This window comes from Pistacia vera, unplaced genomic scaffold (genome assembly GCF_008641045.1).
Source record: "Pistacia vera cultivar Batoury unplaced genomic scaffold, PisVer_v2 Contig971, whole genome shotgun sequence".
Classification (NCBI taxonomy): domain Eukaryota; kingdom Viridiplantae; phylum Streptophyta; class Magnoliopsida; order Sapindales; family Anacardiaceae; genus Pistacia; species Pistacia vera.
In genome coordinates, this window is record NW_022196858.1 from 655,192 (window position 1) to 671,974 (window position 16,783).

The 16,783-nt window shown below is 33.5% G+C and overlaps 2 protein-coding genes and 1 non-coding gene across 3 annotated transcripts; all 3 read left to right on the forward strand.

Moving 5' to 3' along the window:
• Window positions 1-228: 228 nt before the first annotated feature.
• Window positions 229-1,429, forward strand: LOC116121310 (transcription factor RAX2-like). Its single transcript, XM_031407260.1, has 3 exons — window positions 229-453; window positions 539-668; window positions 759-1,429. The coding sequence occupies exons 1-3, from the start codon at window positions 318-320 to the stop codon at window positions 1,267-1,269; spliced, it is 777 nt and encodes a 258-aa protein (XP_031263120.1). The 5' UTR covers window positions 229-317; the 3' UTR covers window positions 1,270-1,429.
• Window positions 1,430-7,431: 6,002 nt separating this feature from the next.
• On the forward strand, window positions 7,432-9,997 carry LOC116121308 (ankyrin repeat-containing protein At5g02620-like). Its single transcript, XM_031407258.1, has 4 exons — window positions 7,432-7,547; window positions 7,727-8,142; window positions 8,385-9,019; window positions 9,313-9,997. The coding sequence occupies exons 1-4, from the start codon at window positions 7,432-7,434 to the stop codon at window positions 9,994-9,996; spliced, it is 1,851 nt and encodes a 616-aa protein (XP_031263118.1). The 3' UTR covers window position 9,997.
• Window positions 9,998-12,489: 2,492 nt separating this feature from the next.
• LOC116121313 lies at window positions 12,490-12,596 on the forward strand. The gene has a single exon (XR_004126711.1). It is a non-coding gene; the product is annotated as a small nucleolar RNA R71 (small nucleolar RNA).
• The last annotated feature ends 4,187 nt before the right edge of the window (window positions 12,597-16,783 follow it).

Below are 16,783 nucleotides of genomic sequence, written 5' to 3' on the forward strand. Positions count from 1 at the left end.
CCGCTTGTAAATTTGCAGAAAAAACTAGCACGAGCTAGAGGTACCATTGCCAATTGCAGTTATAGTACCTCAGATCAGATGCATGAAATCTCCGTGCTCTCCACATTCTCTCGTTGACTGGGCTCTCTGTCTTAAGTAACAAGAAACCATTAAGAAATTCCTTTTTATATCGAGTCAAGACGAAGTCAATTCTGAAATGTTCTTTATCCGTGATAACACAATCCCACTATATATATATTTACTTCTCTTCTCCTTCTATTGTACTAGTTTAATAGTTCAGCACAATTAAGCAACTTATCAACACAGAGATACTGAGGATGGGAAGAGCTCCGTGTTGTGACAAAGCTAACGTGAAAAGAGGTCCATGGTCTCCTGAAGAAGATGCCATTCTTAAGAATTTCCTTGAGAAACATGGCACTGGTGGCAACTGGATTGCTTTGCCCCGTAAAGCAGGTATTTTATTTTAAATAATAATGCAAAATCTTTCCTTTTTTCTATCCTTTGAATCAAATTAAATAGTTTTTGATGTTAATTCCAGGGCTTAGGCGCTGTGGGAAGAGTTGTCGTCTACGGTGGCTGAATTATTTGAGACCAGATATTAAGCATGGTGGGTTTACCGACGAGGAAGACAACGCCATATGCACTCTTTACAGCACCATAGGAAGCAGGCAAGTCATTAGTTAACTTAAATTTATTGTTTGTTTGTGCTTTCTTATTACTTCCTTTCTTAATAAATACTTTTGTTTCTGAATTTTAAGGTGGTCGGTTATAGCTTCCCGACTACCAGGAAGAACAGACAATGATATAAAAAACTACTGGAATACCAAGTTGAAGAAAAAGCTTTTAGCAGCCAACAATAATATAATCCCTAACAATTCCACACAAATTTCTGCCTCAATTCCCAAAGATGAACCCTTTTATTATGCAAATGCAAGTTCCTCTACATTGCCATATGTGATTGACACGACTTGGCAACAGCAACATGTTGAGCTTCAGCATCAAGGGATTAGTCAAGTTCCTTTTCCAGGGCACATGCAGGTTTCTGATTACAGTTCCATGTCATCAGTTCAAGAAGCTTCAAGTCTTTCTATTTCAGAAAGCAATATTTCTGCCGTCTCGTGGTCTGCCAATGGAAATGTTGAAGAATTAGGAATTAATCTACTCAACTTTGGCTTCGATTCCTCTTATCAATTTCTAAATGAGTTTGGTTTTGAGACACCAACTAGTCATGAAGTTGCTCAAGATTTAGGTAATTATCCCTTAATCTAGAAGTTTAGCCGTCTAACATTTTACTAATTAAAGCACTAATGCACAATATTATAAGTAGTGTTTATTTTACCTTATGGTTTCTGTTATGGTTGTAAATATAAATTGTTCAATGTATAAATCGAATGAAATTAGGACTTATATAAGTAGAAATAATTATTTATCTAAGTATAATTATAATTGGTTATTCTTAAAATAGATGCATATGTTATGAGGTCTTGTTGAATGTGTAGCCTGATGATATTCATTGAGATTTTCAATAATGTGAATGTTATTGGCATGCCACTCAAGAATGTTTGTTCTCTTCATTGACTTCTTGGGTTCGGATCATCTTTGGGTTACCTACCACATATATTTGTTGTTTACTTAGAATAATGAGTTTGTAAGATGTTCAATGAGCACTAGAGATTAATTGTGGTGCGGACAAACCGGTCATTTCCTTTCTTTCAGTTATTCATTTCCCCTTTTCTAGTCTATTAATAAAAAAACATATTCTTCCAATTTATAAAATGAAAATTCTAATGGCTTTTGCTACTATAATCTTCTCGACCACATTTTTTTCATTTTTCCTAGGCGCATTGGAAATAAAATAAAGTAATAAATAGAAATAGGTAAAGAAATTGTAAGTTCCATCACCTCTATGATTACTTCTTAAACGATGAGGTTCTTTCTATACACGGAAGCCCTTTCCTTCATCTAAGGACGCCCATATATATATATATATATTCTCAAATGAAGCCTTTGGCGCATGCACTACATTAATATATACAATTTTTTTTAATTAATAATCATTTATCACATCAATTGTAAAAATAGATGAAAAATAAAATTATAGATTCATGATTTTGTTATTTTAGATTTTTTTTCAAAACTTATTTAATTAATTTGTTATGTAGTACTTGTTTTATAATTAATTGGTTGTCTTATTCTTGAATAAAAGTGGGGGTGAAATGCTCGTGAATGGGTGAATGTGGGAACATGTGGTTAGAAAAATGTTGTTTGTCTTGAATTCAGACTGGTCAGAGGTCACGAAACTTATATTGGGTTGCCTATTCAAAGATTAAGAAAACGTCTTCCTTCTGACAATTAACCGTAGATATTGCAAATGCCTGGTATGTGGAGACTTATCAGTACCACTTAATTTCATCCCAATAATGCCCTTGTTACTCCATCACCAATTACACCCATGCGTCATTGTGATTGCGACAAATCCTTTCAGATTTAATGGAAACTTTATATTTTATGTTAAAAAAATAAATACAAAAATAGATTAAAAAAAAAGTACTATCATCTTGTTTGGCATGTTTTTGTTGTCAAGGAGCGAGTGCCCAAATATTCAAAATATAAGGCTCACGTTTGGTTCATTTTTTTTTCTAGTTTTTAGAATTTTTTTTTTGAAAAAAATTAAAAAAAGTTAAATTGGATGAGTACTACGATGCAAAATTTAGAAATTAATAAAAATACCTTTATGTTTATTTATTTACTAGACACTCCAATAATAAAACTTTGAAAGTTAACAAAAATACCCCCAATCTACTCATTGAATAATCAAAGCCGGCCACCACTGCTGGAGGGTGGTCAGAGTCGCTATATCAGCGCATGACCGGCTGGATCTTGCCGGTCGTATGCCGATATAGCCTTTGTCGACCAGATCCACAAAGGCCAGATCTACGGTAGATCTGGCCGGCAAATGCCAAATCTACGGTAGATCTGGCCGGCAAATGCCAAATCTACGGTTAGATCTGGCAATTGACGGCCAGATCTGGCTGCATTTGCTCGTCAACGATGGCTAATATGGCCGTCGTTGACGTCTGGTTACGGCCAAAGCTTTGACCTTAGATCTGGCCGAAAAATGCTAGATCGGCGTACTACCGGCCAGATTCAATCGGTAGTGCGCTATCATATCAGATTCTGATCAACTTCTGGCAGTGGTGGCCAGAATCTGGTATAATGTGGGTTTAGTAGTGTTTTTGTAATTTAAAAAAAAATATTTAAGGGTATTTAATTAAATTAATAAATTTAGGAGGTTTAAAAAAAGTTGAATAATAATGAATAATATTATGAGTTTTTAGATATTTTACTGTTTAATTTTTTTAAAAATACTAATAATAGTATACTCAAAAACCCACCAAAGCGGAGCCAAGAATTTTCACAGATGCATTGTATAACACACAAATCATTGTCAAATATAATCGAAAACGACTTTCAACAGTGTCGTCTTCATGGATCATCAAAACTTGAGATTTTAAAACATTTATACAATAATTATGTGTCCACTAACCATTTGTCCGGCGGCTGTCTTTTACATTTTTTATATCCTTATCAAACTTTACTTAATTCTTTTTAGTCCTTGTGGTTTCACTTTACTTTCTTTAAGGACAATTGTTTCAAATTTTATTATAGACATATATCTATTATCCAAGACTTTTATTTGTCATTTCATTATAAATTTAACAGTCAACTAATATTTTATTAAGTTTAATGACTAAAACAATAGTATAGTAAAACTCCTTTATAAATAATACTTTATATGAGAATAACCTCTATATAGTAAAAATAAAAAATCTAGTCTCAACTTAGGATTGTTATAACTAAGAATAATTTCTGCATTGTAATAAATTATAATTTTTCTAAATTCCGTCTTAAGAAAGTTGTTTCCATATAATAATAACTATTAGTATATTTTGCAAAAAAATATATGTTATGTTTCATTAAAGGTATAAGATAAAATAAAATTTTTATTTAAAATTGTTTGGGATAATGATTTATGCTTTATAGTTGTTACTATATCTTTTAACTTATGGTACGTAATAATTCATTAGCATAGACACCTTCTTGTTGAAGCTAAAATATTTATAGCTTTTTAGCATAAAACTTTTTGTATTTTCATACTATCATTCTTAAAATTATTTTTTTTCTCTTTTTATCTAGCTTGCAGCTATGACTACTACAACAACGACTTGAAATCTTATTATATACTACTAAAACTTGAATTATAAAATAAAAAATAAAAACAATAATTTTTGTAACTATATATCTATTAAATTATAATCTCCTTATAGTAATAAATTAATTGATCCCACCATTATGACTATAAAGAGATTTTACTTGTATATTGAATTGAGAAGGACCAAAACTGTAGTATTTGAAACTATTATCCTTAAACGGTACTAAACTGAAACAACAGGGACTATAATTAGCAGCCTCGTTTCTAGGTTTATATAAATCCCCCATTTCAAAGTTCTGACTAATAAACGCGACAAGTTTTTATTAAAGGTGTGGACTGGTCAGATTGAAGTTTGAACTAAATCTCAAGTGTGATTCGTCAAAAGGCTATGTGGGGTTAGCTTTTTCGATGTAGAATTTGAGAGTTCAGTTATTTTAGACTTTGGTGAAAATTAGTCATCGATGTCTCTTTTTATAGGTAATCTTACTTGAAAAATCCCCGGANTATATTGAAGAGAATCTTGAAGAGAAGTAATTCAGAATTAGCCGGTTAGAACCCATCTAAACCAGCCCATTATTTATATGATTCCGTATGCCAACCATTAAACAACTTATTAGAAATACAAGACAGCCAATCCGAAATGTCACAAAATCCCCAGCGCTTCGGGGATGCCCTCAGCGACGAGGAACATGTACTCGGGTGTATGTGCGACTCGTTTAGATCATAGACTGAAACACAAAAAGGAAATTCTTTTTGAAATATCAAGGATCAGTACCTGTTAATAAAATAAAATAGAATGGAGGAACTCGATTCATTATTTCAAAAAGATAGATCATTCATATCTTCTATTGTGTCTGAAACTTATGGTTTACATTGGTGCAAATCCAATCAACTCCATTTTTTAGAAAACCCCCAATGATAACAAATGGTTATCAATTAAGCGGGGGAAATCCCATTTTTTATTAAAAAGATTCCACTCTTGAAAGAAAAAACGGACTAACAGGGTAAATGACCAAATCAATTTTAAAATAAAATACCGTTACTGTATAAAGTGGATCTCATTGTGAAAGATCTATTACTGGAATATTAATGGGGTAGAGCCAAAGAATGTGAATTGTACAAGTTACCAATAGTATTGATTAATTAAAAGAAGGAGCTCCGGTGTATAGAGAGGACCTCACCGTTTTAGAAGTAACCATAGAAACGAAGGAACCCACTATTTATCCATTTCTATTTACTACTTTTTGTAGTTATTCTATTTTTTTTATATCAAGTACCAAGGCAATTTATCCTTTCAAAGCAAAGGAAAATACCTAGCCAAAAATAGTGGTGGGGAAGGTTAGAGTAGCAAAAGCCATTGGAATTTTTTTTTATACATTGGAATAATTCGTTTGGTTATTAATGACTAGTAAAGGGGAAAAGAATAACTAAAACTAAAAAAAGAATTAGTTATTCATCAAAGTTTGATTTATTCAATGACTAGAATTAAACGCGGATATATAGCTCGGAGGCGTAGAACAAAACTTCGTTTATTTGCATCAAGCTTTCAAGGGGCTCATTCACGACTTACACGAACTATGACTCAACAGAGAATAAGAGCTTTAGTTTCGGCTCGTCGGGATAGGGGTAAAAGAAAAAGGGATTTTCGTCGTTTATGGATCACTCGAATAAATGCCGTAATTCACGAAACGGAGGTATTCTATAGTTATAACCGATTCATACACAATCTGTACAAGAAGCAATTNGTGTTATTGCATTCTTTTCTTTCAGATTCTTGATATTGTATTATTTTATTTGTTTAAGGTTTAGTGATTTTTTAAAGTTTTCACTAGTTGTTTGACAAACAATGGTGGAGTTGCGGAGGTCCTCCCTCGACAAAAATCTTAGATCCGCCATTGTTTATAGCATGTCTTATAATAAAAATAAATTCCATTACTCAGAAGACATGGAGCCAACAAATGGAAATTCAAATCCCGAATCAATGGAAGGTGAAATAGCTATTGATGTGCAAGATACGAACCAAAGTGAAGCTAGGCCATCACCTGTGGAACTAAATACGAACCATATTGCGCCTACTGGTTAGCTCTCTCATAACAGTAAAGAAACACACACACACATATATAGATAATTATTCTCTTATCCGGACATCAGATAATTTTTATCATCATGATTTTAAATTTGAGACGTTGGGTTTTATTGATGGTTGAGATTTATCTAGATTAAGTAAACACTTAATATTATAGTTGTACGAAACCCCCACTGTTAATAACTGTTAATAAAAATCTATTAGTTGTTGAAATATCCTTATTACCTTTTGAGTAGTGATAGGTCTACACCCAATCTCATTAATCTTCTCTCACAACCCCTTATGTGACAGCTTATAATTGGGCAGGGGGGATCCATAACAAATAAGTAGGACCCATTTACCAATCTCACAACCTTGTCTCACATATTCTGTTTGTGTTTATACCAAGGTCCATTACAGATTCAGAATTGAAAGTTTAACATAATCATGATTAGAATCATTTATGTTTGATCAACAGATTGAATTACAAGTCCACTCCCACTCCCAAATATTAACATATTAAACCAAAAAAAAAAAGGGACAAACATATGGGGGTTTTCTGTATATATTTATGTTTCAAAGTGTCTCTATTGAAAGGAAAAGTTGCATTGATGAAGTAATTCAATTTTAATTAGGTACGCGATTCTCAAAAACTCTGCCTTTCTTCATTTTAAAGGCTAAGGGTTATAAAAAAAAAATTTATGATAACGTAAAATAAAAAAGGGTTACCGAAAATATTTCACAAAAATTTCAAGGATAAAAAACAGAAAAACGGAAATTTAGTATCAAGTTAGCTAATGCGTAGCTTGATATTTGTACTTCTGTAAATACATGATATTATGGTGTACTTACAGAAGTAGGTGGGATCAAATAAAGCAAAAAATTATGGTGCATCTTTTTGTGACCTTTGAGATTTATTTGCAGTTGTTATTTATTAAGTTGAACGTAATTTCCTAATTTATATAAGTTTAGATAAAGGGACTGTACCCTTGATGAAAAGAAAGAAAAATCAGGAAGAAAAAAGTTGAAAATTTATAGGAGTATTTAGAATATGTAAGTATGTATTGAAATTTATGCATTGTTTAGAACCTAGAATATGAAAATGCATGGTAAAAATAATTAGAATGCAAGGGAGAGACACTTCAACTAACCAATGAATCAACAGAGAGTTCCAATAGATATTAATCGGCAGCAGCGAATCTGGAAGGAAGTGAAGCTAGGTCATCATCGGAAGAAATATTCAGTTGTCACGTTTTCTCATGTTGACTGGTTAGCTTTCTCTCAAAACAAGAAACAATGACACTATTTTAATTTTTATGTAATAATATCCAATTTTTTGATTTTGAAGTCGGAGCCGAGACAAGGACAAATTCGTTTGGATCTTCTTAACGCTGCACTGGAGGGAAATATTGATGCAGTTAAAAGTCAGTTCAATAATCTCTGTTCAGTTATTCTTCATCAAGCTCATTAAGGTGCGTCCTCATCAGCCCATTCAATGTTGCAATAACAGAGAAACACGAAACTATTTTCCATGTAGCAGCAGGAGCAAATCAAACTGACTTTGTAGAGAAAATGATTAGTGAGATAACACCAGATGACCTCAAGTTGCAAAACGTAAAAGGGAACACTGCCTTCTGTCTTGCTGTTATGGCTGGGAACAAATCGATTGCTAAGAAAATGTTGAATAAAGACCCAGACCTGTTGACAATCCGAGGTGGCGGTAATTTGACTCCACTAAATCTAGCTGCTATGTTTGGAGAAAGGGAAATGGCGTTATATTTATACCGGCGGTATTATAGAGGAACACTGACATTAGCTGACAAAAAACAATTATTTTTTGATAGCATCGAAACTTCTTTGTACGGTGAGTATTCACGTATTTCTTTTCTTGCTTGATTTTAATCTTAAATTTTTTATTTATATAGAATGCATAACATGATAAGTTCATCATAGAATTAATATCTGTTTGACTAAAATAAGTAAATGGACAAATTACATATAATGATGGACGTAATTTGGTTAACTTCCGAATTTTTCGGTAAATGAATCAAAGCAATCTCTCTCTCTATTTTTTTTTTTTTTTTTTTTTAATTATAACCTTTTCAGATCTTGCAAGGGAATTGCTAGAAGATGAAGATGAAGATGCTAATGAAAATGAATTGGCTATGACTGAATACGAGCATGGCATGGATCTTTTGACACCCTTGCATCGGTTGGCTTTAACGCCCTTTCATCTGTTGGACCAAAATAATAGAAGTAAAGAGTCTGTCAAATGTCTTTGGGAGAAAATATTAGAGATAACAGGCCAAACGAGCGAAAATGACAAAACAAATTTGTTAAATCAAGCTCTAGCGTTAGTCAAATGCCTTTGGGAGAAAATATTCAAGGCAAAGCGCGACCAAATTTGGGATTACTTAAAAGAGCATCGTGATTTATTATTCAAAGCAGCTCAATTGGGGAACTTCAAATTCTTGGGTAAACTCATCGAACTTTATCCTGATTTGGTTCATCTTAAAGATGATGATGAACGGACCATATTTCACATTGCGATTATACATCGTCATGATGATTTGTTTAAGTTAATAGATCAAATAGGTTTCAACAAACAGTTGGTAGCATCCTATTCAGACAGCAACGAAAATAGTTTATTACATCTAGCCGCAAAATATCCAGATCCAAGACCACTGAGCACAGTGCCAGGCGCAGCTCTAGAAATGCAGCGAGAGTTACGCATTTTTAAGGTAAATATTTTTAGAGTTTCTTTAGTGTCTTATTATTTAAATATCATAATTAAATACCTTTACTTTGAAAAAATACAAATTATTTATATACCTTTACTTCAAGAAAATACAAATTGTTGATGACTCTGGATTACAGTTTCAATTAAAATATATATCTTATGATTATAATTTGACTTTTTAAATAAAATTAATACTAAAAATATAGTTGAATTCCAACAGTAATGAATTTATAATTAAAAAATTAAGCTACCAACTTCTTTGTGTAAAATTAATGATTCATATTAATGATGTAGGATGTAGAAAAGCTTGTAATGCCTTCATTTAGAGGATTGAAGAATTCAGAAGGCAAAACACCTCGAGAGCTCTTCACTAGTACACATGCAGGCTTACAGAAAGATGGAGAAAAGTGGATGAGGAACACAGCTAGTCAATGCATGCTTGTTGCAACAATCATTGCTACTGTGGTTTTTCAAGCGGCTTTCACTGTACCAGGAGGTGTCAATGATGCAGGAGGTAACAAAAATTTGGAAGGAACACCTACCCATCGAGGTAATGTCGTGTTCCGTATTTTTGTTATGGCAGATATAATTGCGTTATCCTCCTCTTCGATTTCAATCCTAATGTTTTTGTCTATTCTTGCATCCCGTTATGCCCAAAATGATTTTTTCAAATCATTACCGATTAAGTTGTTGGCAGGACTATTAACGCTATTCATATCTATAGCAACCATGATGTTAGCCTTCATTTCAAGCTTTTACCTGGCTTATAATCACTATAAGTCAATGTTAATCCCTATTTTAGGTACTATATTTGTATTTCTATCGTTATTAGTGTTTGGTTTGTCCCAGTATGGTCTTTTGAGAGATATATTATCCTCATCATTCCATTTTCGGTTTTTTCCAAGCCAGTATAATGTTAGGAAAAAGAAATATAGTTGTATATGTCATTTCCAACTGTCGACTTGTAATTTCATCTGATGTATTAATGAAATTGTATTACCCAAAATGGAGTTCTCCGGTCAGTGATAAAAATATTTATTTGTTGTTTATTACAGATTGCATTATCTGTTATATTAACTGAAAGAGTATATGAACTCTTTTAATGCACAGCGGAATGGGTTTCAATGGGTATTTAACGTTTTTGCTTGATGTTCATCAACTCAACAAAATAAACAACCAACAATGAGCATAAAAGTAAAGCAAACATAGATTCACATGGTTTGGCTAAAAATCATTTTAGCCTACATCTATGGGACCCCGTCAAAAGAAGCCAATCCACTATAACAAATACAATTACAAGCAAATCCAGAGTTGGGTGTTAAGTACTACAATGAAAGAACACTCCCTGTTCTAAACGACTCTAACGCCACTCTCTGACCCCTTCAGTGCTCTGCTACAGCAAGCTTCCACCCAAGACACGGCTTGGTCAGTTCACGCTCCACATGAGCTTCAATGGCGGAACTCTTCGTTTTGCTCCAGAACTTGATTCTCTTCAAGTTTTCAATCAATGGAACATCGTCCCATAACTCAATCAAAGATAATGTGATTGTCAATAGAGTCAACAACCAATATGAGCCTAGGCAAGAATACTCAGAAAAAATTCAAAGCAAAAAGAAGGCAAAAACTAGATTGGTTTGCAAGGACAAGATGACCCATTTTATATCCTTGCAAAAACAAATCTCAATGGTCCACATGTAAAAACCTTTTACCAATTTTCTTGGACCACTCTAAAAATAGAGTGACACCTCTAAAGAGACTTTTTGTACAAGTTTCATAAGGCAAATTAAGATATAAAATATCTTAGATAATGACACGTGTACAAAGAGAAAAGATTAATCAAATGTTTACACATATACTAGAAATGTCTCCACATGCGCAAATGATAAAACGAGAATCACAATTGTGCTTAACTGTCGAAAGTGCATATATCACAAATAATGTTCACACATATTTCATAATTTGGTAAGTAAAATCTTACATTAATTTTATATTTATTGTTATTTTTTTCTTTGGGTCAAAATCTGTAACAAATATCACTTTCTTTTCATAGTGATCACGAGTTTAGAGAAGGCATACGCTCAAGTAATCAAAATATATCCATTATCCAAGAATATTATGATTTATATGTATAGATCTATCAATCTTACTTTATCTTTCTTAGAAAATAATTTCATCTCTCATAGAGCATGACTTGAAAGTTGAATGAAATAGAGACAACAACAAAAACAAAATATAATAGTAAAACAAATCAAACAGTAAATAAAAAAAATAACACGCATGATTTACCCTGGTTCACCCAATGTGGGCTACGTCCAGCTGAGTCAATATTATTGCAATATGCCTCACCTCTTTCGTTTACAATGAATGAACTGCTCTCACTCACATAACAAGAGAAAAGTATGTTTATATACTAGGTTTAAGAGACTAAACCTAGTTTGACAAGGATTCATATTCCTAAGCCCAACCCAATAAAAAATTAGTAACTTAAAAGAAATCCTACAGCGGTTATACATGGAAAAGCCCAAAACCGCCTACGGGCTCAGGGGCGCTGCCCCCGGGCCCCCGAGTGCGTCTCCGTTACCCATTAATGCTGAAGTAGTCGATAACTCCAACAAAAGTATGGTATTTCATTTGCATTTTTTTCTCTTTACTATCATCTAATTGTAATATTGTTTTCATTGAATTATAAAAATTGAAGGATAAAAGTCATTATGTCTTCTAAATTAAGTGTATTGTTCTTTTTTTCGATTAATATAATCAGGCCAAAGTGATGTAGTTTTAGCTTATGTTTAGTTGTTATAAAACAATTATTGTACATTAAGCTTAGTTGTTGTTGAATCTACTGAAATCCAATAACCATCTTCTCTCTAATTTTTCTCTCAAATTCCCCTATTCGAACCCTAAGTCTTACATGGCATTAGAGCTAATTTGACCCACGTCAATGTCAGAAAAGTCTAAAAGCTCTAAATCATCGATGAATTTGATACAATGATACACAACTCACTTAATTTTCCAGCATCTGTTGTTTCCTCTAGTCTTCAGACTATTAATCCAAAGCTTACCAAAGACAATTATTGTTTCTAGCATTTGCTTGCTCTACATACTCTGGAAAACTCTCATTAGAAGGACGAGTGTTAATTGTATGACCATTATTACCACAAATAGCACATACCTCTGTAGAGTTACTTTGGCGTTGTCCTTGTCCCATCATCATATTGCACATAGTCTTCATTTGATTGGTCAATTCTAAAACCTACATTGTCAAGTCAAAGTTCTTGTTCACTTCATAAATTCTTTTAGATCTTCCTCTAACACTTTTTTTGCTGCAAATTTGCTTCCAGCATCTCATATAGCTCATATGTCTCTTGTGCAATCTTTTCTCCTATAGCACCACCTGCAACATTATCAAGTATGCCTTGGCAATCCTGTGTCAATCCATCATAAGAAAATTGATTAAGCAATTCTAAAGGATATCTATGATGTGGACATTAAACTAACAACAATTTAAAACGTTCCCAAGCCTCATGGAGCAACTCACCTTCGATCTGAGTATAGGTAGCAATCTTACCTCGTAGTTTAGCAGTCTTGGCATGAGAATAAAATTTACCTATGAATTTGTTGTAAACTGCATCCCACATGGTAAGTGAAGCTAGGGTCAAAGACATGAACAATCTCTTAGCTGCATCTTTCAATGTGTAAGGAAAACAATGCATTCACAACTGATCTTCTATCAAACTCTACAAAGGGAAAGTTTGAACAGTTAAGTAAAATCACGAATAAAAGTTAATGGGTCCTCTGTGTCTATGCCATGAAAGGAAGGAAACATCTGAAAGTGAATGTTCTTCAGCTCGTAGTTCCTTGCTGCATAATTCAAAACTACGTAAGATGATGATGTTCCTATAGTAGGACATGCATATTCCTTCATAAGATGAGGTAATTTGGTCATTATCTTTGGTTCTAAGCTTGAATCTGATGAATGTTAAGGAATATCTGGTTCCGTCCTCTTTCTATCAATCAAATCTATTTTATCAATGTAAGGAAAAAAATTCCTTATCCAATGATCAGTGACGTTGCATTCAAAAACTAATACACCTTAGTCGCAGGGTTCGGGGAAAGAATAGGAAAAGTGATTTCACTATATTTCTGCCCAGGCACTGGCCCTATCACAAGAATATTTTTTTTAGTGGGATGGTTGTTCTGAAAAGACAGATTGCCTATCTTTTCTTTCATCTTAGGCGAAATACGATCAGGGGGGCCTAATTCAAACCCCTATGGTAAAATAAGAATGGCCCCTACATTCAAAGCCCCTTTTTTACCATTAGCAAGAACTTGTTTCAGTTGTATATCATAAGGAATTCTAACAACTGCTTCAAATACAGTAAGAAACCAAAAAAAAAAAAAAACAATTAAAATATAATACAATTAAAATTAAAGAACACGAAAAAAATATATATTTATAACAAAATCAAAGCACACGTTATCAAGAAAACTAAATAACTTCAGTCAAATTGCCGGCAACAGCTCCAAAAACTTGATAAACAAATTCTACTTCCTCGCAAGTGCACAAATCACTATCATAGTGTAGTGTGCAAAAGCAAAGGTTGATCCCACAAAGATTTGTAAGCAATTTACTAATCCGAATAACCTTGCCTTAAATAAAACTAATACCCTAAATTGATTTAAAAGAATTATCATAATTCAAATGAAAAACAACTAATTAAAACTAAAGTTAAACCACTATGTAAATTATCAAAAATCCAATTAACCAAAACCTAGGGTTCCAATCTCACATACTAATCGCTTTTATGACAACCATCTAATTATTGTATCTTAATTCACTCTCAGGGTTCACACTCACTAACCCAAGGTATTACTATAAGGCTTTTGGGATTAACCTAGTATCTTTAACACAAGACTAGCTAGGGCATATAGTAGAGCCTATGGTATAAAACCTTTTAAATGTAGGAGTACTTGAAATCATGAATAAAGGTAATTTGTTAGAGCGCATGCACAAATACTTAATCATTCAAGAAATCACGACTAACTAATATTCTGTCAAGGCGTATGCACAAAATACTAATCATTCTTCCCAGCTCTTCAAGACTAACACATGATATATGTCTAATCTTAACATACAACCTAATAATCACATTAAGGGTTATCACACAATAAAAAATTAAAGATTGAATAAATACCATGAATGAATCAAGAGTTTCATTGAATATAACAATAAATCGATGTCTAACACAGAGCCTTCCAATTAGGCTACATTGGATCCCTAGAGAAGAATTAGTTACAAATCACATGAAGAAAGCAAACCTTAATTCCCCAGCATGAATGATCCAAGCCCTAGGAAGAATCTCTTTTTCTTTCTTACAAAAAAAAAAAAAAAAAAAAAAAAAAAAAAAAAAAAAAAAAACTCTTTTAAAATAATTTACAACGTTCTATTTATAGTTTTTGATTACTAAAGGTGTTTTTGGGAAAATATAAGTCCAAGTCGGAGTTGGAAAAGGTAAGATTTTTCCTTTCTTCACAATCCACGTCGCGGCACCGAATTCTCCCATAATTCACCACTCGCTAAAAACCTTGCACACCGCTACGCATAATGCTTCACACCGTGACATTAACTCTCTACCTAGATCATCTTGCTGTGTCGCGACACAGCAAAGCCCTATCACGACGCCATCCAACAATTTCACATTCTTTCTCTTGCTTAATGATTTGGCTTTCACTTCAACATGTCCAATGCCTCTAACCATCGTGTGAGTATAAAATCACAATTTTTCTGCCTAAAACTCATACACTTACCTGTGATTCTTGAAAATAGAAATACATAAGGAAACTCACATAAAAATAATCCATTAAAGTCATGACTTCCCTACAATTGTACCACTCATTAGTAAGTTGTCCCTAGAGTAAGTCTTCTTCAATCAATGGGAAGCAACTTTCTTCCACAGTATCTAATTATCCTCATTCTGCAAACCATAATACATTTCCTATGCAGTCTTCTGACCTCTCTAAAACCATACCTTCTAAATCACCTCCATCACATATTCTCATTTCACCAAATACCTTGTTAGATACTGCTAACCAGTCTTCACTTACACATATTCCCATTCCCCAAATACCTACTCAATCTCTTGTTACACTACCATCTAACAATTCTAACTCCACTTGTCCACATGAAGTTGTTCTTTGACCAACATCATCCTTGCCTACCAAATGACCTTCACAATTATCATCTCCACCTACACTATCACATTCTAATTTGTCTACCAAATTACCTTTACCATTATCATCCCCACCTACACTATCACATTTTGATTCTTTACTTTCTCCACAAACCATCTCTACCATAGCATTTGTATCCACTTGTCCACTTGAAATAGATTTAGTTTCTTCTTACCCTTTAGCCACCTTTGAGGAAATGTACTCATCCTATAACCATAAGAAGTAAAACAGTAGCCACCACCAGAACTATTGCTCTTGTGGCTACAAGAATTGTTATTCCTGAACAAAACTCAACAGTTGAAGCCCTTGCCATACCTAAATGGAATAGGCCATGCAAACTGAATATGATGCAATGATTCACAATAATACTTGGACTCTTGTCCCATTTTCTTCTTAAATAAATGTGGTAGGCAACAAGTAGGTTTTAGGACAAATTTTAATGCTGATGGTACTCTCCAAAAATACAAAGCTAGACTAGTAGCCAACGGTTTTCAATAAACCCCTGGATTGGACTACTTTGAAACCTCCAACCCTATTATTAAACAATCCACAATTCCAATCATACTCACTCTTGCTATTACTCATAACTAGGACATTTAGCAAATAGATGTGAATAATGCTTTGTTGAAGGGTGAGTTAAATGAGATAGTCTAAATGCAGAAACCCTTTGGATTTGTTGATCTCATCAACTCATCTCATGTCTGCAAGCTTGATAAGGCTTTGTATGGCCTTAAACAAGCTCCAATGGCCTAGTTTGACAAGTTAAAGGAAGCACATTTGAGTAAAGGTTTTCATTATTCTGTATCTAAGTCGAGCCTCTTAGTTCATCATCAATACTGTCATGTAACTTACATTTTGATATATGTTGATGATATTCTCCTCACTGGTTCTAATACGAAATTTATTCATCAATTAGTCAAGGATCTCAATGTGCAGTTATCTCTAAAAACTCTTGGATCACTTCATTACTTCCTTGGTTTAGAGGTGGTCAAAATAGATTTTGGTGTCCATTTAAGACAAACCAAATATGTTACAGATTTGCTCCTTAAGACACAAATGCTTGAGGCACATCCTTGCCCTACTCCTATGGCTCTTGGTACAAAATTGTTTCCCACTAATAGTGATTTGTTTGAAAATCCCACCTTGTACAAAAGCACTCTTGGTGCTCTGCAATAATTAGCTCTCACCAGAACTGATATCAGTTTTTCAGTCAACAAGTTGAGCCAATTTTTACAAACTCCAACAACCTTGCAATGGCAGGCTTGCAAAAGAATCCTTAGATATCTTAAGGATACTATCAACCATGGTTTGGTTTTTAGACCAACAGCTGCCCTACATATTGAGTGTTATGCTAATGTTGATTGGAGCAATATCGTTGGTGATAGAAGATTTACCAGTGGCTACTGTGTATTTAGGTCCTAACTTGATTCAGTGGAGCTCTAAGAAACAAAAAGTGGTTGCATTATCCTCCACTGAATTAGTGTATGAGCATTAGCTCATACGGCCACGAAAGTTGCATGGCTACAAAGTATTT

Coding starts and splice junctions, on each gene's coding strand:
- LOC116121308 (XM_031407258.1), top strand. CDS start 7,432: ATGAATCAACAGAGAGTTCCAATAGATATTAATCGGCAGCAGCGAATC. Junction 7,548..7,726: donor ACGTTTTCTCATGTTGACTG/GTTAGCTTTCTC, acceptor ATCTCTGTTCAG/TTATTCTTCATCAAGCTCAT. Junction 9,020..9,312: donor GAGAGTTACGCATTTTTAAG/GTAAATATTTTT, acceptor TTAATGATGTAG/GATGTAGAAAAGCTTGTAAT.
- LOC116121310 (XM_031407260.1), top strand. CDS start 318: ATGGGAAGAGCTCCGTGTTGTGACAAAGCTAACGTGAAAAGAGGTCCA. Junction 454..538: donor TGCTTTGCCCCGTAAAGCAG/GTATTTTATTTT, acceptor TGTTAATTCCAG/GGCTTAGGCGCTGTGGGAAG. Junction 669..758: donor TACAGCACCATAGGAAGCAG/GCAAGTCATTAG, acceptor CTGAATTTTAAG/GTGGTCGGTTATAGCTTCCC.